The sequence below is a fragment of the Ovis aries genome, chromosome 4, assembly GCF_016772045.2.
Source record: "Ovis aries strain OAR_USU_Benz2616 breed Rambouillet chromosome 4, ARS-UI_Ramb_v3.0, whole genome shotgun sequence".
Classification (NCBI taxonomy): Eukaryota; Metazoa; Chordata; class Mammalia; order Artiodactyla; family Bovidae; genus Ovis; species Ovis aries.
The window spans coordinates 46,326,234-46,350,109 of record NC_056057.1 but is presented as its reverse complement, the minus strand read 5'-3'; the positions used below and the strand labels follow the sequence as shown (position 1 = coordinate 46,350,109).

Below are 23,876 nucleotides of genomic sequence, written 5' to 3'. Positions count from 1 at the left end.
CAGAGTTTCAGGTGTCTGCAAAGGAGGAATTCTGAGTGATTAAAATGAGTGTCTCCTAAGGACAACATCTTTGATGTGAAATAACAAATGGAATAAGCAGAATATTTCTTGGTGCTTAATAAATGGAAGTTGTATGCATAGTAATTGTAAGTTGAATCTTGGAGAATTCACACTGATTCCCACAAGGAAGATTATGAGTGATTTTGGTTTCCTTTGTTTTGAAGGTTCCATCTTTGGTTTCTGTAGTCATCAATCCTGATCTTCAGACTCCTGCTACCAAATTTTGTCTCAGGCAAAAGAACCATCAAGGACATAATAGGAATGTCTGGGCCATAGATTTTTTCCATGTCTTACCTGTTCTCCCTTCTACAATGTCTCACATGATACAATTTTCTATTAACCTGGGATGTGGAACACAGCAGCCTGGGAACAGGTAGGAAGCCACATTCTGTGTATGTGGACAAATTAACAATGAACATGTGAACTTGGCTATTCAATCAGAGCAACTTCTTAGTAAGTTGTCACCTTTATTTTTAACTTTTAATAAAGTAACTATTAATAAATACAAACTTCCCCCCAAGGGAAAAGGAAAATTTCTTTAAATAATACAGAGAGTATGATTAGATAGATTTTACGTAGAACTTTATTCTAAGAAGTTGATCTTAGGTGTCAAAGTGTTTGGATTAGCTCTGGTAGCCACCCATTCCGACAGATTGCTGAGAGAGAAGAAAAAACAAATAACTGAAAAAATGTTTGACCCCACGTGGTTTAGTGGCCCCCTAATAATAGACACAGAAATCAACTAGCACTTCAAGAGCTATGAATTCTCAGTTTTACTTGCTGAAGTGCTGCTCTTGTCCTTCCTTAGGATTTTGTCAGTCTCACGTTCCCAGGATGAAGTAGCAGTGTGAGACATGGTAATTGCCTTGCCATCTATCAAATTCAGGAGCACAATCTCAAGTTACCATTTGCTGTCTTTAAAACATTGTTTATTTCTATTAGCGGCAATTTAACTGCTTGCACTTTGAAGGCTGGCCAGACTTCAGTGGAGGGGAAAACAGTCATTTTGGAAACAGCATCTTAAATTATTTTACACTAGTTCTACAGATGTTTAATATACTTCTCCAGAGATGAGTCATTTACTTTCATTTGTTGTCTTTGCCCTGTTTTGTTATGCTTTTCTGGTGTGATCAGTATCAGCTTAGAGTTTTCTACCAACCATGGGCGTTCCTGGTCGCTACTCCACACTGAATGTTTGCCTGAGATATGTGCCGGACCCCACCTCCCTCACAGCACGATCTATTCCTCTGAAAACTATAGTGGGTGAGTGAACTCTAACATAGCAAGAGATTTGAATCCATGTTGCAGACTCAAAATCAGTAAGTAAGCCTGAGATTAGTGTTTTTGGCATACTAGGTAAGGAAGCTGCCTTCTCCTTCTCATCTGATTTAGGAGTGATCTCATTTTTTAAAAAAGTAATTTTTGTAAATCTGATGCATGATCACAATTTGTAGAGAGTCATTCATTCTTTAGGTATTAAGCTTTTGTATTTTGGATTGCATAAATTTAAACTGTATATAGTGACCTCTGGTTATTGCCAAAAAGACTTACTACCAAATAGTTACTAATGAAAAGATGGAGCATAGACAAGTGCAAGAAAGTTAAGCTTTGGAATTGAACCTGGGCTCAAATCGTGATTCTGCCGTCTACTTGTATAATATTTACTCTCTCAAACTTTTCACCTCTTTCCATGTAAATTAAGGACAATGATATAGCCCTTTGAGGACCGTTAAGAGAATTAAAGATGTCTATATAAAATACTTGCCACTTTACAGAATAATCACTAGATAAATAGTAAAAATGTTTCCAAGAATGCAAGGTTAAGTTAAAAATTATTTTCCTTCCTAGCCTATGTTTAAATACCCATAGAACTAGAGAATAGCAAAAAATAAGAAGTAATCTTTGCTAATCAGGACCCTAGCTCATCACAGATTATCATAGAATAGTATCTAAGGTCTGAGTATTGATGTAAAATTTTCTTTTAAAAAGTCTGAAAAAAATCAATGGCTATAAGATACTCTTAATTTGCTATGGATGTTTCTAGAAGTTTTATATTTGTTTTAAAATTATAAACAGACTGCACAGGTGAATTTAAAGAGTTTATTACCAGCCATCTCAAGTATAGAGAGACTAGAACATCAAAAGCATGTAAAATAGATTCAAAAGATGTAAACTGGATATGAAACTGTTTTGTGCTAACTTTCTTGCAGGTGGAACCGAATAACAATTCCCCTTCCTAATGCAGCACTAACCCGGGACACCAGAATTCGCTGGAGACAAACGGGACCAATCCTTGGAAATATGTGGGCAATTGATAATGGTTAGTTTTTGCCTGTCATAATCACATGCATTGAAGTAGACTCTTCCTGTGCTTTTGTTCATCTGCACATACTTAATCACATTTCTAAGTCATGGTCTTGCAATTCATTAAACGTCCTTTCTTCCCTTTCTCCTTTGCATTCTGTTAGAAGCCCAGAGATGCACAATCAGAAAAATAAAGATAGTGGAGTCAGCAATATTAGATGCTAGTACGCTTCAACATACATTCTTTTAAAATGCATAAAGCTCTGAAACTCAGATTCACAGGTGATGACAGGGGATAGCCTAACATTTCTCTTGAATGTTTTATACAAAATTAACATAAATACCATACTGCGTGTATTAAAATGACTCATTCTTCTCTTAGTAACTACCGTGACATCTGGAATGATTCTTTTTTAGATGTAGACACCACACATCAGGAAACATCATCTCTAAAATGAAACTTCTGTGTGAAACTTTTACCTCCTTTTCAGAAAATAGCATAAAGGGAAATTTTAGAAATACATAAAAGACTGTTGTCTTTAATTTTTAAATGAATTGTTGATAAATTGTTGCATAACAGTAAAGCCAGTATCACTCATGTTGAGTACTCACAAGAGAAGATATTTAATCTGTTGGAGTCCATGACTGTAAATTTCCTGTTTTTTTTTTTAAATTAATAGCCAACTCAATAGAACTTAACAATTCTCACTTCAGGCAGATTCAGAGATTTCCTGTTTTTAAAAAATATATAAATTTGACTGAATGGGTTATACTACAAGGAAGTAAAAGGGAGGAAAGAAATGATAAAATATCAATACTTAAGTTAGTTTAGGATAGCCACTGACTTATGTTAACTTTATAAAGTGGGAAAACCCTTTACTATTGTAAAATGCTGAATTTCCATCTCTTAACATTTTTGTTTTTCTGAATAATTTAAAAATTAATGCACAATTAATTCAAGAAGTTTCAATTCTTGAAACTCAGAAATGACTTCAGGCAAAATGATTTGCTGTTTGTTGTTGTTTAGTCACTGAGTTGTATCTGACTCTTTGTGGCCTCATGAATTGTAGCACACCAGGTTTCCCTGCCCTTCACTGTCCCTGAAGTTTGCTTAGATTTATGTCCATTGAGCCAGTAATGCAGTCTAATCATCTCGGTAAATTTTTTAAACGATCTATATTAAACGAAGACCAATAAAATACTCAGATTTCAAAGACCATATGAGCCACATGGATACAAACATATAGAGACAAACACACTGTATTTGCAAAAACATCTGGAGATGAATTTGTTAAAATGAAATTTCTCCACTGGTAGACTGTTTTCCATAGAACTTAAATTACCTGTTGATTAGCTCTAGGGAATGAGTATATGCCTCTGGATTGTGGGCTATGGATGACATTTTCCTGCTGTCATACTTTTCAGTGGTCTTAGAATGAGCTTAGATTACTTTAGATTATCAAAAAAGTAAAGTGTAAAATGAAGAACATATAAGCCTATGAAAAGAATATTTAAATTTCCTTAAGACGTACAGTATGAGTTTAAGTCAGAAAGTGTTTGCTACAAGTCGTGAATTCCCAACATCATGCTTTGAGTAGAATGAGAAAAGATTAAAATACATGGAATAGGCATGTTTAGCAGTGTCTGTCAAATGCAGAACTAGCCACACAATCTCTTAAATTCTGATATTATTTTATATGAGGCTTTTGCAGAAGCAGAACCTGGTTTCTGGTTTCTTCAAAAGGCAAGAGGAATACACATATATCTTCTCAAGGGAAATTTGTGTCTACTTGCCAAAAATACTCCCCAAATCTCTCCCATTTCACTATGGAATTTCATAATTACATCAAAGAAAACAAATAGAAAAAAACAGATCAATATTGAAAATTCTTAGTAAAATGAAAGGTCCTAGAGCAAATATGTTTGTCACCACTTTTTAGTTTGTTTAGCTTGATTACATTAGTGAAAATAATGAAGAAAATGGATTTATCTTTTCCACACTCTTAGAAAAACAGAGCCTTTAAATTTATTCTACTGTGAGTCCTAATGATTTCATAATTAGCAGGGAAAGATGACAACAAAATTCTTAGAGAAGAAAATGATAATGAATAGTAACTTTGCTTATGCCTGAAATTGAATACAGGAGAGCTCAATAACCACTGGATCTCTGATTCCACATTGGTTTTGTTCCACTTTTACACTGTTTAGTGTGTTACCGATTGTAGTGATTATCAAAAGGCTTAATATCTTTAAATGTATTTGAGTCTGAGTATCTCAAACCTAGCATTCAACAATCAGGGCCCCTTTTCTCAGCATTCCCACGTTTAGAATTTAGGTTTGTAATATCATTATCAGTCAAACCTACCATTTTTAAAAAGCTCTACAAGTATAGAGAAGACTTTATGCTCAACCACAGATTTTAAGTCTCCACTTGAGGAAGGATAGATTAATATTTAGAAGTGCAGTGATATAGATTTTCCTCAGATGAAAATGAAATGATAGTTTTTAATTAAATTATAATCTGTCCACTTTGTGATATATTCTTAATTTCCACCCAAAGAATATAAACTTGGTAGAAAGTTCAAGACAGAAGCACTAATATGCTGCCTAAACCCATTTTAGATGAAGAGACTGCATTAAGGACCCAAAGTATTACGTTCCTACTTTCTTTGCTATGACAGATTAAAATCTTTAAAGGATTATTTAAGTTAAAACCATTCTGGCGGATTTGTAGCTACACACTTACCTTGTCACACAGCACTCTGTATGTCAACTGGATTCCTGTGCAAGAAAGAGATTTCATGGCTATTGCTTCACAAAATTGTTTCACATGCTGGTGGTGGTCTTGGCCTTTCCTGGGATTTTTGCCATCTTTCACATGCTCTCTTTTGCCTTGCAGTTTATATTGGTCCATCATGTCTCAAATTCTGTTCTGGCAGAGGACAGTGCACTCGACATGGTTGCAAGTAAGCATTTTTAAGTAATATTTATACTTCTCTTTTTTGATATGTGCTTTATATACTGAAACCACAGGTGATATTAATTTGTTTTATAATTAATTAGTTTCCTTTTTATGCTTTTGAGGTTTTTCAAGACCAAAAGTAGCATGCTCCAAATGGAATTTCAGCATAATAGATTACTGAATGTATTTTGTAAGTGGAAGTTGCTTAATAAGTAATTTTTCTATTAGGCTAATTTGTGAACAAATATAGCATACTTCATGTAAATTTGTGAACAAATTTGAATTCTTCATATCTTGATGGCTGCCTTGTATGTCTTTAGTTTCTTCAATATGACATTTCTCCATAAATTTGTTCTAGTGTTCAGGAATTATATTTGAATTCCTGGCATGCTTTGTAAATGAATTATAAAAATCAACGATGATCCATAAACCTGATGTAAAAGGAAACTGGAGCAGGCCAAATTAACAGATTTGATAAGAAAATCCATCATCTTTAAGTGCTATTTGAAATCTTCCTTACTTTTGAGAATCTTTTAGGTCTTCAAAATGATATATAAAGAATTTAACATAATAGTGATATTGAATATGAAGTATGAAATTGCACATAAACAGTGAAATACCTTACCCCCCACCAGACCATTGTGTTATATTCATAGCAAAATGATAGTCATGTTTATTATATCATTGTCTATAATATTTAATTAATAAAATATCCTGAGAATCCCTGAAACTGTAGTCTTTGTTATACAGATACATTTTCAACAATGGATCATCTAATCTGTCTCTTCTTGTCCTCCAAATTAGAAAGTCAGTAATTAATTGCTTAATGGAAAAATCATAAAAGGGGTTTGAACCTGATCATTTGTAAATTATCTTTATAAGGCAAAATACTGGTCACCACTGAGAATAGTGTCAGGTTAGCTTTGTTTTTTATTTGAAGTATACTTGCTTTACAGCATTGTGTTAGTGTCAGGTGAATAGCATAATGATTCATTACTTTTGCAGATAAGATTGGTGCAAACATAATTGCGATTTTAGTGAATTTTAAATCATTATAACTAGGCTCAAACACATCGTTATTAATCAAAACAGAAACAATTACAGTCAACACATTTTTGCCATTGAGAAATAAATTTGTTTATTACTTTAGCATAAAAATCTATGCTTTAGGATTCTACAAAGTCTTGGAGAGCTTTTTCTGCCTCTTGCTCGTTGTGGTAGCATTTTCCCTGCAAAAAGTTGTCAAGATGCTTGAAGTGGTAGTCAGTTGGTGAGAGGTTAGGTGAATATGCCAGATGAGGCAAAACTTCCTAGCCCAATTCATTCAACTTTTAAAGTGTTGGTTGTTCTATGTGCAGTGAAGCATTGTCTTGGAAAAGAATTAGGCCCATTCTGTTGACCAATGACAGCTGCAGGCATTGCAGGTTTGGGTGCATCTCATCAGTTTTCTGAGCATACTTCTCAGATGTAATGGTTTTGCTGGGATTCAGAAAGCTGTAGTGGATCAGACTGGCAGCAGACCACCAAACAGTGACCATGACCTTTTTTTTGGAGCAAGTTTGGCTTTGGGAAGTACTTTGAAGCTTCTTCTCAGTTCAGCCTCTGAACTGGTTGTCACTGATTGTTGTATGAAATCCACTTTTCATTGTACCTCGTGATCCTATTGAGAAATGGTTCATTGTTGTGTAGAATAAGAGAAGACAACACTTCAATAATATTCTGATTTTTAGTTAGCTTACGAGTCACCCACTTATTGAGATTTTCACCTTTCCAATTTGCCTCAAATGTAGAATGACCATAGAATAGTTGACACTGAGTTCTTGGGCAACTTCTTGTGTAGTTGTAAGAGGATCAGCTTCAGTGACGCTCTCAGTTGGTGTTAACTTCTGACGGCTGGCCACTACTCTTTTGATCTCATCTCCTTTGCAAAACCTCTTGAACCACCACTGCACTGTACTTTCATTAACAGTTCCTGGGCCCAGTGCATTGTTGATGTTGCAAGTTGTCTCTGCTGCTTTATGACCCATTTTGAACTCGAATAAGAAAATCACTCAAATTTGCTTTTTGCTTTTTTTTTCATAGTCTAAAATAATCAAAAAATACAAAGCAAGTAATAAGTCATTAGCTAAAAAACATAAAGTAAGAAATGCACATTAAAATGATGTATAACCGCATTTATTTAAGAGTGTGTTCCAATATCAATCAGCAAAGTTCAACAATGCAAAACCACAATTACTGTTGCACCAACCTAATATATTGCATTGTAGGTTATTACAAAGTAATGAGTATAGTTTTCTGTGCTGTACAGTAAATTTTTGTTACTTATCTATTTTATATATAGTAGTTTATTAAACTGATACCCCTAGTTTGTCCCTCCTCTTTTCCCTCGCTCCCTCAGTAACCACAAGTTTATTTTCTATGTCTGTGAATCCATTTCTGTTCTGCTATATATATTAATTTGTATTATTTTTTCGATTCCATGTACAAGTGATATCATGCAGTATTTGTTTTCTCTTTCTGACTTATGTCAAAAAGCATAATATTCTCTAGGTCCAGCCACATTGCCGCAAATGACAATATTTCATTCTTCCTTATGGCTGAGTAACTTTCCATTACTCAGATGTGATTATACATATATATCACATGTCTTCTTAAGTAAATCATCTGTTAATGGGCACTTGAGTTGCTTCCTTATCTTGGCTGTTATAAAAGTTCTGCTGAGAACATTGGAGTGCACATATTTTTTCAAATTAGACTTTTTGTTTTTTCTGGATATATACTCAGGAGTGGAGTTGCTGAATCATATGGTAATTCTATTTTTAGTTTTTTAAGGAACTTCCATACTCTTTTCCAAGTAGCTGTATCAATTTGCTTTTCCACCAAAAGTGTACAAGTTTCCCTTATCTCCACATCCTCTCCAAAATTATTAAGTATGTACTTATTACCATTTTATTTCTTGTTTTCCAGTTGTTTCTCCGCCATCTTTCCCTCCCTCTCCTGTAGTTCTTTTTTCTTTTTGTTTTGCCCTTTGTAGCTTGATCATTTTCTTTTATAGTTTACTTCAGTTTCTTTCTTTTTGAATTTTGTGCATTTTTTGTATATTTTTTTCATTTGTGGTTACCATGGGTTTCCCTGGTAGCTCAGTCAGTAAAGAATATGCCTGCAGTGCAGGAGACCTGGGTTTGATTCCTGGGTCAGGAAGATCCCCTGGAGAAGGAAATGGCAACCCACTCCAATGTTCTTGCCTGGAAAACCCTATGGACAGAGGAGACTGGCTGGCTACAGCCCATGGGGTCACAAGAGTCAGACATGACTTAGCGACTAAACCACAGCATTGGGTTCATGTATGTTGACCCATAGCTATGTACTTGTTTAAACTGATAAAACTTATAGGCATTTAAGTTCAAATACATTGTAAAAGATCTACATTTTTACCCCCCTCCCCTACATGTTATGTTTTTTATGCCATTTAATCCCTTTACTGTTTATTGTAGTTATGGTTGGTTTTATAATTTTTTTGTTGCTTTTTAATCTATTTCCTATCTTATTTAAGTGATCTTCAGTACTCACTATACATTTCCTTTCTTATTGATTCTTGCTTCTTTTCCCTTTAGAGAAGACCCTTCAACATTTATTTTAGGATAGGTTTAGTATTGCTGAATTATTTTAGTTTTTGCTTCTCTGAGAAATTCTTTATCTTTTCTTCTGTTCAAAATTATAATCTTGCCAGGAAGAGTGTTCTAGGTGACAGATTTTTCCCTTTCAGGACTTCAAATATATCACACCACTCCCTTCTGACATGAAAAGTTTCTGCAGAGAAATCAGCTAATAGCCTTATGGGTTTTCCCTCATGTATGACTCTGTTTTCCTCTTGCTGCCTTTAGAATTCTTTCTTTATCTTTAAATTTTGCCTTTTTTTATTATATGTCTTAGTGTGGTTCTGTTTGGGTTCATCTTGTTTAGGACCCTCTGTGCTTCCTGCACCTGGATAATTTTCCTTCCTGTCTCCTTCTTTGGGTTTGGACAATTTTCAGCCATAATTTCTTCAAAAACATTTTTGATCTTCTTCTTTTCCTTTTTTCCTTCTGGAACCCCTATCATGCATATGTAGGAATGTTTTGTATTACCCCACAGATCTTATATGTTGCTTTCATTTTTTCATTTGTTTTTCTGTCTGCTGTTCTGATTGGGTAATTTCCATTATTCTATTTATACGTTCTTCTGTATCATTTGCTTGATTAATTATTCATTGCTTCTAGAAGGTTTTTTAATCTCAGAAACTGAATTATCTATTTTTGATTGGGTCATCTCTGTAGTTTCCAATTGCATGTTAAAATGATCTGTGTTTATATTGCTAGTCTTCCTTAATTTAGCTGGCATTTTTATTACCAACTCTGTCTCAGTGTCTTATAGACTCTGTTTCATTGTTTATTTTTTCAGGGGTTTTCTCTTGCTCTTTCAATTGGGAGTAGTTACTCTGCATTTCATTTTATGTAACTTTCATTGTCTTAATGAATTTAGGTGAAATAGTTATCTGTAATGGCCCTGAAAAGGTGTTTTTTTGTGAGTACATCAGTGTCTTTAGCATGAGACTGAATTTGATTTGTATGCCAGCCACATCTTTCCTCAGGGTATGCTGGCCTCTATCACCTTGATAGAGGGTGTGGTTGATATTGGAAGAGCTAGAGCCTGTGCAGGGTGTGAGATGGAACTCCTCTCTGCTCCGTAACTGTTGGAGTTCTGTCAGGGCTTGGTTCTGCTTTCCAGTTGCTGGAGGGGAAAAGCTGCAGGTTGGGCTCCAGCTGGCTCTGTTCCCTTTCAATTCAGTTCAGTCGCTCAGTCATGTCCGACTCTTTGCGACCCCATGGATCGCAGCACGCCAGGACTCCCTGTCCATCACCAACTCCCAGAGTCACTCAGACTCAGGTCCATCGAGTCAGTGATGCCATCCAGCCATCTCATCCTCTGTCGTCCCCTTCTCCTCCTGCCCTCAATCCCTCCCAGCATCAGAGGCTTCTCCAATGAGTCAACTCTTTGCATGAGGTGGCCAAAGAACTGGAGTTTCAGCTTTAGCATCATTCCTTCCAAAAGAAATCCCAGGGCTGATCTCCTTCAGAATGGACTGGTTGGATCTCCTTGCAGTCCAAGGGACTCTCAAGAGTCTTCTCCAACACCACAGTTCAAAAGCATCAATTCTTCGGCGCTTCTTCATAGTCCAACTCTCACATCCATACATGACCACAGGAAAAACCATATCTTTCTCCTGACACTGAGGTCTTTGGCCCAAAGGAGAGTGCTGAAGTAAGTAAGGCTCTTGGGCTTACAGAAGTCTGATGTGCTGCCTCTGTTGGTATCTGCGACTCTACTCAGACACAGCCCAAGTGTGCATCCTTTTCCGTTTTCATTTCCTAGATCTAGTGCAAGGTTGTGGCATGGAGTTGGTGGAGCCAGAGCATTTGCTCAGCTGGAACAGGGGGTCAGAGCTTGTGGTTTCAGAAACTGAAGCGGTTGAACTGCCATCAGAGGTCTGGGCTGCTTCTGGGGTGCTGTTTAAGTGGCAACAGTGACTGCTGCCACCCCAGCTGGACCATACCCCAGACCCCTAAGCCTTTCCTTTGTCCCTAGATCTAGTCTTCCCCCAGGACCTGTCTGCTGGAGATCTAGCACCAATCTGTGGCATGGAATGGCCAGGGCTGCAGCATTCTTTTGGCTGGGAGCCAGTCTCAGGGGCTCCAGTAGCTCCTCTGCCATCAGAGGTCTGTACTGCTTCCATGGTGCTACCAGAACAAGTTGACTGCCCCACCCAAACCACATCCCAGGCTGCAGGGCTGCTCCTCTGTCCCTATATCAAGTTTTCTCCCAGGACCTGTCAGCTCTAGATGCCATGCCAAGCTGTGTTGCAGAGTGAACAGGGTTGGGTAGTCACCCAACTTGGACTGGGGATCAGAGTGAGGTGGCAGCCGCTAGTCCAGAGCACTCTCTGCCCTATCTGTTGGCAAGCCAGCACCCTCCTACTCCTGGCGAGTGGGGTCTAGGCTTCTGCAGCCATTCTGTCTGTCCCAGCCATTCTCCCAGCACCCAAGGGAACTTGGGTACTCCTGCATGTAGGACCCCAGTACCTGTATACCTCGTCTGTGGCCCCCTCCCCAGGGTGAGATTCCACCCGTGCAGTCCTTCCTTTCCTCTTAGACCCCTCCCAGAGGTACAGGACCCACCTGATGCCTATTTTTTCCCATCCTACCTGGTTACGTGACTGCCTTTCTTACAGCCTTGGTTGTGTGGGAGTTCTGCCAGTTTCCACTTAGTTTCACATGAGAATTGTTTCACATATGGATATATTTTTAATGTGTTTATAGGGTAGGGGTAAGTTCTACATCCTCTTACTCTGTCACATTGAGTCTCAGGTTAACTTTTTAACCTGTATTCCAATGAATTTAATTAACAGAGACACCGTTCTGCATAATGGAAATGTTTGTAATGGAAATATATATAAAGAATTGAAAAGTTCCCATTTTATCTCAAAACAGAATAAGCATCTCTGCCTTTTTTTAATAAAACTACCAGCTCCTGCCCAGAAACACTGACTCATTAGAACTATGAAACATCAACTGGTATTTTCCTCGAGTTTATCTTTACTCATTATCTGTAGACAGATCATCCTCTTCTTTAGTACATTTCAAATAAAATTAACACAGAGAAGCTGACATTTTTGTAATTTCTAAAGTTGTCCTGAAAAATTTTGAAAGCAAATTATCTAAAATGACAGCTGCTTTTATTAATGAAAATAGAAAGTTCTATTTCTGAAATACCTATCTATAATTACAATGGTTACACTTTGTACCTCATTATTTTGTGTACAGTATCTCTGTTAGCATTAAATAACTTTGTTAAGGCAGCCATCTGTGTCACCCATGATGGATGCAAACAGAAATCTGAATGGCAGATGCCTTTTGGGCATCTTTTTTTAGACACTATACATTATCCTGAATAATTGTAGCCTTTTCTTCCTGCTGAGGTCTTGCGAAATTCTTTCACCAGTTGGAACTTTAGTTTTGCCCCTGTTCCTGGCAATGTTTCTTGTAACATTCATTGGCTTTCTTCATTTGTGACTGGGCTAAATGTTTGGCCACTACCTCCTTTTCTAGCAATATATGCCTTTCAAGTTTAGGGAGAATTCCACAGAAAAGTAATTCGCATTCAATACCATTTATGTCCTTTAAACAGATCCTTGAATTTGGGCCTCTGCAGCTGTTCTTCTCCCCACTTTGCTCCCTTAGTCACTACTGTTATTTGCTACCAGGATTCCACCTCTCCTGCTTTCTAACACTTCCTTGGCTGTGTACAATCCCCAGGCCTGGTTTTCTTTTCTTTTTTTTTATAACAATCAAGTCAATATATTTTTAATGACAAAATGGTTAGTGTTAACCCTATGTGACATGTGATCAGAAGTAGCTAAAGACCATGGGGTGGTAACTATCAGAAGTAATACTGGAAAGAGGATTACTTACAAAAAGAGCAATTTTCAAAAGAAAAAACTGAGCATTTCCTTTGAGAAGTATATTTAATATTTTATTATTAAGCAACTGGGGCAAAAAGGCCTGGTTTTCTAAACTGACAACTTATTATCCTGATAAGCTTATTTCTGTTAGAGATGCTAATGAGAACAGAGAGTATTAGAAACCTTCCTACCCAGGTGTCATCTGTATATCTTAAGAGTGGGGCAGGCTTCTTTCCCTGACATTCAAGGTGACTGTAATGACACATTTAAGAGTGCAAAGATGAACCAATAAGGAACATATTTGGAGTTGGAAGAGCCTCTGAACATTCCTGAAATCCCCAGTGTGTGCCAGCCTACTATTCTGCTGCAAAACAAAGGCTACAAAGGTATTATATATTTGAGTGAACTCCTTATCAGCATTCTATCCCAATTATGTAACTTTTAATTAAAGTACACTTTCAAGATGGGAAGTGACTCCAAAGTGAGTCTTCTCTAAATGATCACCAGTTTCCCCCAATCACTAGACTGAAGACGATGCATTTAATATACAGAAATACATTTGCCCTGAAAAGCACTTTGGCAGTAGATAATCTTACTGGGGAACATTAATTCCAATTTGTGGCCATGGTAAACCATATTGTTTTCCAATGTTAAAAATGTATCCTCTTTAGCTGACTTTTATCCTTTTTAGAAACTTCTTGGCTATTCAGAGTTGGACTAAGTCAAAGGGATAACCTGAGAAAGAAGTAAACTGTTTGAGGTGTATTTACCTGCTCTGTAAATATTGGTTTTCTTTTCCACTGCCATCCCTAATGCCAAGACAACCTTATCTGTGTGCTACAATAGTTCTTGGCCTTTTAGGATGCAGCCTCTTTGATAAAATGATGATAACTTAAACCTCCCAAGGAATATCCAATACATATAAAATTTCGCATTTGATTTCAGGACATTCATATACTCCAGGGACCCTCTGTGAGGCTGGCATAGATCTCAGTTTCTGCATTTGTGCTAATGAAGTAGTCTGTAAGTGTTGCTATAATATCACCTTGTTGGTACACTTGCTTTATAAAAGATATGTTCCACAGACTCACAGACATAGAAAACAAACTAATGGTAACCAAACAGAAAAAGCAGTGGAGGAGGGACAAATTAAGAGTTTGGAACTAGCAGATACACCCTATGTATACAAAATAGATAAGCAACAAGGACCAACTCTATAGCACAGACAACTGTATTCAATATCCTGTAATAAACCATGATGGAAAATAATTTGAGAAGCAATATATATATCTGAATCACTTTTATGCACACCCAAAACAAACCCAACCTTATAAATCAAATATACTTCAATTAAAATTTCAATAAATAAATAAAAATAAAAGGCTTGTTTCAGGTTTTAGAAATTTTTGAATGCTTAGAAACCTGCCACCCACCCAAAAAGATACCCATTTAATTTTATAATGGGTAATGTAATTATTGTGAGAAAGAAATAGTGCCGTACAAATAAAGAATTTGAAACTGATTCCTGATGAGCAAACTCCTTAAAATATAAGAAGTTTCTGATATTCAGTTATTAAGTCATCTGTGATGAGTTCTGTCACTAACAGAAGACTCAGGTAACTGTATCTATATTCTAGTCAGCTCACATACATACAGTACATCCTTATATGGCAGCAGGCAGGCTGTTGTGTAGTGTGTGTGAAGGGGGAATTTGCTTTTTCTCGAAGCACTGCTAATGTGGGATTCCACTGAGAGACAACACAGTTCTGCTAAGGACATCTATCTAGGTCAAGGGTGTATGCATTCCCTTTATAATGCCAATTCAGTTTGAAACTAAAATAGATTTATTTTCCAATCTTTTCTGAATATTTCCAGTAATTACTGTAAAAAACAAAGCATGTATTTTTACATTTGTTTCTAAAGGAAATTTATTCTAGATATCCTATAGAAGTATTTTACCTACAATGTTTCTTTTATAAATTTAATGAACATCATTGTGAATAAAATTGCATACACATAATATAACTTTTACAAAGATTTTAAATTGGAAATATGCACAAATATAGATACATTTGCAGGTAAATTATTGGCATTGATTGAGGGCAAGTGCTAAATAAATGTTTTAATCATAATTTTGTTTTACAGCAGGACTGTATACTTTTGGAGTATTTACAGTAACTTCTCCCAAATCAAGTCTTCAAATTCAGTATTCTCCAAAAACAAATAAGCCTTGCTCACCATTCATTCAAATACTGGCTTCTGGATTTCCTCATGCCTAAAGTAAATAAAGAAATCTCTGAAAGGACTAACGTTTAGGATTTATTTTCATGGTCTCTTTCAGATGTGACCCTGGATTTTCTGGCCCAGCTTGTGAGATGGCATCCCAGACATTCCCAATGTTTATTTCTGAAAGCTTTGGCAGTTCCAGGCTCTCATCTTACCATAATTTTTACTCTATCCGTGGTGCTGAAGTCAGCTTTGGCTGTGGTGTCTTGGCCAGTGGTAAGGCCCTGGTTTTCAACAAAGATGGGAGGCGTCAGTTAATCACATCTTTCCTTGACAGCTCACAATCCAGGTGAGTTAAGGCAGAATGAAATACATACAGAAATAAGATAGCAAAGATTGAATTCATATCTATTAATTTTCTTTTTTTGTTGTTACTAGTGTATGTGTGTGTGTGTGTGTGTGTGTGTGTATATATATATATATATCTCTTCTGATTTTCAGTCAAGATGAGAGGAAGCTTATAGTTTATATAGGGTTAATTTGCCCTAGTTTTTAATAAATTAAAAGGCTCACTATGATTTTAAGATACTAATGACTGACTAGATTTTTTTAAAATATAAAATGTTAGCATCAAAACTGTTCTTAAGCCAAGGGCTAGTTAATTATTTATGTTGTTTTATTTATTTGGCAGCTTGCAGAAGCTGATTAGATTTACCCTACATCTTCCCTTCCCCCAGTGCTTAATAATGTAGCAAGAAAATGATTGATTGACATTTTAAGTGTATATACACAAGTATATAGTATACAAATATGTGTAAACATATGGTTATATTTGTATAAATAGATGTCTATAAAATGCATGTATTGACCGCATCTTCTATATGTATTCATATATATCTTAGTGAAATTGCTTACATTTTATAGAAGAGGGATGAATGGAAACCTACAGCTTTTGAGTAGTTTATTGAAATTGGTTCAAAATTCTTTAAAAGCCACAATGAATGTTTTAAATGTTTATGCACACTAATTATAGACAGTTCATATCTAGGTTTCTCCAGTTCACATTGAGGCTGGGAAGCAAGTCTGTTCTGAGCACGTGCAAAGCCCCTGACCAACCTGGTGAAGGTGTTTTATTACATTATTCTTATGATAATGGGATAACTTGGAAACTCTTGGAACATTATTCATATCTCAACTATCATGAGCCCAGGTATGTTGGAAAGCATTTGAAAAAATGGGAGGATGATATTGCCTTCCTGAGGGAATCTTTGTTCAAGTGGTATAAGAGCCTAGATACTTCTGCATTGAGAGATGGTAGGGATAAAGATTGATGCCTCTTGCAATGAAAAACTAGCAGGCTACATTCTTGTAATCTATTTGCCCTGCTGACTTCTGGTAATTTGAAAAAATTTATTTTCATATTCTGAAATGTGTATCTAAGGGAAATATGTTTTTACATCTAGGAAAGAGAAAAATAATTAACACTTTTTTCCCTTCTGGGGAAGCCCTTTTTCAACTATAGTACAAACTATTAGAAAAGATTTTAATATAGTATTAAATTATAAATGCTGTTGACAAATATTTCTCAGCAATATATGATAAATTATAATAAATCATATGAGATGATAACTCATAAAATCTTATGACTGATTTTTTTTAATTTGCATGTAGCATAATTGAGTTATAAGTACAAAGATATTTTTCTAGCATATATAGCATACCTGGCAAAGATGGAGTGGAGGCTGTATTTAAAGCCCTTTCTTCAGGCCACTTCTATTTTTCTTTGGCTTATATATTTTACAGTCTACAATCACAATTGTGAGATTTAAGTTTTACTTGAAGCAGAGCCATCTTTGGCTAGTGATAATCACCATTTGTGATACAATTTCAGATATGTCCAAAGGGTCACCTCCTTTTCTAGAACACTTTTTGACCTGCTGACTGCAATTCCTTTAAAATAGCAGAAGAGGAAGATGGGAAAGTTAAAATAGCACTAGAGTAGGTATCCCTGTGGCTTATATCCACTGTCAAATATAAAGAGCTAATAAAGTTTGCCTTCCTGTAAGTATATACATGTTAAACATGGAAAGATGTGAGAAAGAGTTGAGACTTTGGGCACTGAAAGTGTGCACTGGCATCATAGTTAAAAAAACAGGGGCAATGATGATTTTATATACTTTGAAGTGTTGTCTAGAGCTATCCCTATATTTAAGTTTTTGCAAATACATGAGAGCTTTTATTGATATTTTCATTAGAAAATGAGGTAGCATGTAATAGTGATAGTATTTAACAACTATTATGAGTAGTAAATATTATATGTTATAAAATTTAAGAATGCACCGAATGTGTTGAATCTATTCCCTCTAGGGGTAGGCACAAGACTAAACTCAATGTTCTCACTCAGTAGAGACATATGAATCCTAAAGAAACATTTTGTAGACTCTCCATAATGAGCATTAAAAGAAAATCTAGCAAAACTCAAGGTGGTAATAAAAAATAATGAAAGCGTGAAGAAAATATCATTGTCCTAAGTTAAATTGGCCTAAAATACATTTTTTTCTAACAAAGATAGTTTCAAATTCAGTAATCAATTTGAGGCATGAAATTTAATTAATCTTTGTTGATATGAAAAATAATTATAGATTTAATGTGCTATTGCAAAGGTACGTTTAATCTTGCCTGCCATTTGACAGGAACATTTTTCTTCTAAGCAGAATCAAGGTGGCTTTTCAACACTAGGTATGTGCACAGCTTGAAAGATTAAGATCAGAGTGGAGATTTTTTTTAAATGGAGAATATGGTAGTGGTACCAAGAATACTTTCATTTTATATATATTGCCTCTGTCCAAGAGACTCTTCCTTCCTCTTATATAAATATTAATAAAGGGTAACATAGCAGAAGTAGAATTTGATATATTCTAGATACTAAATTACATTTTATATGATAAATAATACAGACCATGTAAACTTGCCATAAGACAGTTAATTATATCTTCATGCCTTCAGCCATTTGCTGAGTTTTCTTCAGTATAAATGGCTATCTGTAATTGCTGTGAATTTCATATTGTCCCTTTCTGCCATGATTGTTAGAAAATGAAGTGTGATCCCTATTAGATATGCTAGTTGGCTAACTACTGTTATTCCTAGCTGATTTCTAATAATTTGCTTACCTGTAGTTCTCTCAATAAACGAAGAGTTCTGCTTGTTATTTATATTTATAAAAGTTAAAGTCTGTATATATCTGAGTTAATCTTTTAACTCTAACTGATTAGACTGTCTTGTAAACTAATTGGCATTCTTATTAATATAAAACTTTATATTGTTGGTGGAACTTATATTATTCTAGATTTTTCTTAATTATGGGGCTTGTTTTTTTATTCTAAAATTATAAAGTCTAACAATATTTTATTTTTGTCTTGATTATTGATTATAAGAAATCCATGAACTTAGTACATATCCAAAAAAGGAAACTTGAAACAGAAAGTTGACTTAAATTCCTGGGTTTTCATCTAGGAATAGTCAGATCAAATGGTTCCATAGCTTTACTAGCCAGTTACTGTAATAGGTATAGAGTAGGAAAAACAGAGACTCCCACCCTACCTGAAGATATAATGTAGTGATAAAGAATACAGACTCTAGAGCGATGTTCACTAGATCCATACCCTGGCATTGTCACTTAAAAGCTGCTTAACCTAAAAGAAAATCTTTAACCTCATTTTGCCTTTGTGTTTGAATCTCTATCAGAGTATACTGATAATATGTGCTTATTCTATGCAGAAAGAATTTATTAAGTCCTTTTTATATACCAGATACCAGATTCTAGGTGCCAAGATAAAATAGTGAAAAACAGAAAGTCTATGACTTTGCCTTAAGGATAGTATTATCCCAGTTTCACAGATGAAGATGCTGAAGCACATAGAGGTTAAATACCTTCCCTGCAGCTGCAAAGTTGTCAACCATTAGGTGCCAAGAGTCTGATTACAGACTCACAGTCTTAACATCTCTGCTGATGAAAATATCGGTCACTTCAATTACTGTTATCACACACATATACACTTTATTTTCTTTAAAATTTCCTGAGAAATTCTACTTCTCATTTGTTAATTTTTAACATTGTGTATAGTTTCATCAGAGAGAATAATACCTGCTTTTAAAATTATTAATATAAAAATTATAATTTTGTGATAACAATGCTAATACAATAACATTATTAAATTAATGTGTGATATTTTTATTGTTAAGCCAGTTTGAATATAGTTTGATTATTTTATTATTTCTTTGCTATGTTGACATAAATAATATTTAATTATTTAATAAATATTTAGAAATAATAAAGTGAGGATTACTGAAATAAATTAAATTTTATTCTTTAATAAACTCACATTGGTTAAAATATTAGCAAATTATGTACTTAAAAATAATAAACTTATGGTAACTATGTCTTTTTAGCTTAAGAAATGCTTTTTAGTTTATATTTCTGTATTTAAACATTGATTTATCCTATTTAAAAAGTCTGTTTACTCACATTTCAAAAAGTCCTACCACTTTTTTACTATTTATATCATCAATGATTGTAATCAGGTTATTCCACCCCATATTTTCATGAACAGATTATTTAAAGAAAAATATACTTTATTTTTAAAAGTTTCAGTACACAAAAATTATATTTTCAAGATGTGATTTAATGCTTCTTTGTGTAATAACTAAAAAATGAACATAATACAAATATGAAAATCAATCTAATTTTTCAGTAAATCCAGACTTAGACTTTGAAGTTTTTAAATAATTTTTTTCTAAGTTATCCAACTAGTTACCTGCCTTAGGGAGTTTTTCTTTGCTCAGTAGGAAAAAGATTCAGTCCTTTCAGTGTGTGTTAACGCAGACAACTCTCCTGGTGTTTAATTGTACATTGATGGAGATAAATGTTCCATTTGCCATTCGCTTCACATCTCACCTTGTGTATGGATGTGAGCAGCATGGTACTGTGATTTATGGAGCTTTCAAGCAGATGTCATTGCAGTGGCAATTAATGTATGGTTCCTGCTGCTGTGTACAATGATTGCTCCTGGAAATTAGATATTATTCTTAATTTTCTTCCCCATTTGTCAGATACAGGTTTGTTGTCATAGCCACCATGACAGAGCAAGCGACCTCGCACACTATGCTAAACTCATGGGAATGAGAAAGTGCCATGGTTCCTACCAATCCGAAACTATAATGTGTGTAACAAGCTGCCAATATTCTTTACCAGACTTAGGCGAATCTTGCCACATTGACAACTGTATTTTATTGGGTTAGTGTCTCACAACTGAGTGAAAGGAGTCATATTTTTGGATGTATCAAGAAGACTTTGTTGCAGTCAGACAAGAAACTGGAAAATCTCAAAAATGTTTGTCATAGTGAGAGAATTATTTTTTCAAATATTATGCTTCAGAAAACAAGATCCTGCTATAAATGTTTGTATTTTAAGACACCAAAATAATCCAAATTTTTACTTCTGTTTTCTGCTTTAGAATAATCTCTGTAGAATTACCAGATGATGCAAGACAGTTTGGAATTCAGTTCAGATGGTGGCAACCATACCATTCTTCCCAGGGAGAGGATGTATGGGCTATTGATGAGATTATCATGACATCTGTACTTTTCAACAGCATTAGTCTTGACTTCAGCAATCTTGTGGAGGTCACTCAGTCTCTGGGATTCTACCTTGGAAATGTTCAGCCGTACTGTGGCCATGACTGGACCCTTTGGTAAGGATTTCATCTTTGTTCTTGGTTGTTACATTTTTGCATTCAGGATTGAAACACAAAGATGACCTTCCAATCCATCTAGCACTTAGTCTTTGTATTAATTGAACATGAACCATTTGAAAAGTCATTATTATGTCTATAAGTAAGTTATCTTGGGAAAGAAGACTGAAAACAAAATAGTGATAGATTTAAAGATGAATCTTACTGTGTTTATTAATCTTGAATTTTTACTTTCCCAGCATTACACATAAAAACCCTCTTCACCAAGTGTGAATATCTAAAGTGACTAACCTATTCTCCCTTCAAGGTGGTCCATCATGATCACAGTGAAAATTGAAATCACTTTAATGACTATTTTAATAAAATTTCTCATGAGATGTTTTATTTTCATGCTGTCTTACATAAAGTCCAAGAAGTTTTTCCATCCCTGACTTGTTTACTAAGATCTCCTTTGTTTTAAAATTAATTTATTTTAGTTGGAGGCTAATTACTTTTATCACGATTGGACCAGTGACTTGTATAGCTAATGTCAGTGGAGTTTCAAGATTGTAGAATCTCTTAGTCAAGATACCTTTCATTCTTAGATTTGTTTCTCCCTATGATCATATGCAAACTTAATTATACAGTAAGTGGTAAATGAATAATTTAAGACTGTGATTAGTACTTCAGAAACATCGGTAGGATGACACAATAGTGATTAACTAGAGTCAGGAGGTGGCCACTTTAGATATCTAGGAGGAGGCTATGTTTGGGTAATTCAGAGAGTGGATACAATGCATTCCACCAATTGGGAAGTGAAAGAACGGGAAGTTCCAGGCACTTGAAGACCTGAAGGAAGAGCATTCAGCTATAGGAACCTTTGTAGTGCAAAGACTCCCATAGCATGAGCGACTGTGGCATGTTCAAAAATCAGGAAGCGATTCACGGGGTCGCAAAGAGTCGGACATGACTGAGTGACTGAACTGAATTGAACTGAACTGATGCCAGTGGTGCTGGAGCCTCAGGGATGAGGGAGCAAATGTCAGAAATGGAAATCAAGAGAAGTGCAGAAGCCCGATCAGGTAGGAGTTTCTAGGCTTAGAGATGCTACATTAAAACTCCGGTCTGTAAAATCTCAAAACTCACAGCCTTCATAATTGTGCATACTACCCCTCTCTGGGTTCCCTTAGAACTATAAGCATGATTGAAGAATAATTTTCTGAGTCTTTTACTTTCTCTTGAGTCATGGTCAGACCAATTTAATTTCTCCAGATGAATCTCACCAAAAGCTATTCACTGCAATTGTCTCCAGAGAGCAAATCATAAATGACCCATCAGTGACCTTATCATAATTAGAGGTAAATTTTACACACCATTGCACATAAAATTACCTTTGATGGGAACTGTGCATGGACAGTCACATCTCACACAGCAGGCTGAAATTCTAGCATCAAAATGACAGCTAATGGAATGGAAGTACAGCTGATCACTTTTGCTGTGAACACTGTCCAACTAGATAAAATGAAATTTCTATATGACAAAATATAAAAGGTTATATTCTGTATTTTCTAGTTGATAGCCTCAGATGCTTGTTTTTGTGCATGTTCTTTCTTAGTCCCAGTCTTCAAAGAAAATAAAGGGGTGAAGCAAATAAGATACAAAGATGTAAAGCAAAATGAGAGTTCTTGGAATTTTATGATTCTGAAATTTTAAATTGACCTGAATTAACCACCATCCAAATTGATCTTATATCATAAACTGTATCCCCCAAGTTTGTTTAGCAGTTTTTCTTTCCAGCACTTTTAATACAACAAAGAATCATATCACGAATGCAAGTCCTGTATCATGTTTATTTTTTCATAAATAGTTCACATCTGCTCAAATAAACTCCAAAGTTGCTGAGCATTTTAATTTAACACTTGGGTTGAATGCATGATAACAGCAGTTTAATTTCTGTGCTTTGATCAAAACCCTAAGAACAATATTCTTTCACACAAGCCTGATGAATATTCTTAACCCACCACCGCTTTAATTGGTGGAGATACATTTACTTTGTGAAAGTACAATCACAGTAATTATAGAAAGCCGTAAGAAAATATAAATAATTGTACAATCCCCATGGGCACCTTGAGCAACACCATAGGAGTTTTATTAACAGCCACATGTGAGCAATCAGATTTGACTTTCTGATCTTCTCTGAAACGAAAAGGAGTTGTCCTGGTTATGAAACAACAGAGAGTATACTCTGGTGGTGATAATGAGACTAGAGAAACACATTAACCGCTTTAATAAGGACATGAAAAATGCTCTCTACTCATTAAAATGAAACAACATGGAAGGTTTCAAACTGTTCCCATTTTCTTAGCCAATGAATCAGAATAAAGCCTCTTTTAATGACACCATTTTCTCTCTGCTGCTGTTGAGGAATATATTGTCTAAGTTCAGTGTGAACTCACTTTAGTGATGTTTTTCAGAAACACTTATTACAATATTAAAATTCAAATGATGATATTGACCAACTATTTATTGTAACTCCCTAGTCCTAAAACAAGTTGTTTTTTTTTTTTCTTTTTTAATGTAAAACCTTTGGAGCATGTTATCTTATTAAGTAAAAATTTTTTGAACATGTTCAAATATGTGGCCTCTGGCCTTCAATGACCTTGCTTCTCTCAAGGGAAATTTTGAAATGTGTACATGTTTGCCACAAATGACTGGTGTTAAATTAATTATTGTTGGCTTTTCCCAGCTGTGAGTTCATTTGGTTCTCATTTTCTAACTCATGACTTTCCATGGGCATGGATTCCTGTTACTGAGAGTGTTCTCCAAGGAAAACCTGGACAATTGCTTTTTCATTAGAAGAACTACAGTCAATATGCTGTAAATCACTTTACAGTGTGTCATATTAGAGCACGTTTTTCCATGTGGAAATAAATTGCTTTTAATTATTTGTAGTACTTTCCTTTCTTCCATGCATAGTCTCTGAAATCAGAACCTCTGTCTGCTTTATGTTCTAAAGATAGTCTTTGAAGCCCCTTCCATGTATTTTAAGATCACTAAGGGAATTATTTTAATTGATGTTTATTAAACGTGAATTGAC

General features: G+C 35.2%; 1 protein-coding gene across 2 annotated transcripts in view; it reads left to right on the top strand.

The window, feature by feature from the left end:
• Positions 1-23,876, top strand: part of RELN (reelin) — a 536,122-nt gene that overhangs the window by 343,811 nt on the left and 168,435 nt on the right. For both annotated transcript variants that reach the window (XM_004007831.5, NM_001306121.1), the window contains 7 exon segments: positions 225-433; positions 1,195-1,323; positions 2,271-2,380; positions 5,264-5,330; positions 15,166-15,399; positions 16,099-16,260; positions 20,564-20,800. In XM_004007831.5, coding sequence (XP_004007880.2) covers positions 225-433; positions 1,195-1,323; positions 2,271-2,380; positions 5,264-5,330; positions 15,166-15,399; positions 16,099-16,260; positions 20,564-20,800 — 1,148 coding nt within the window.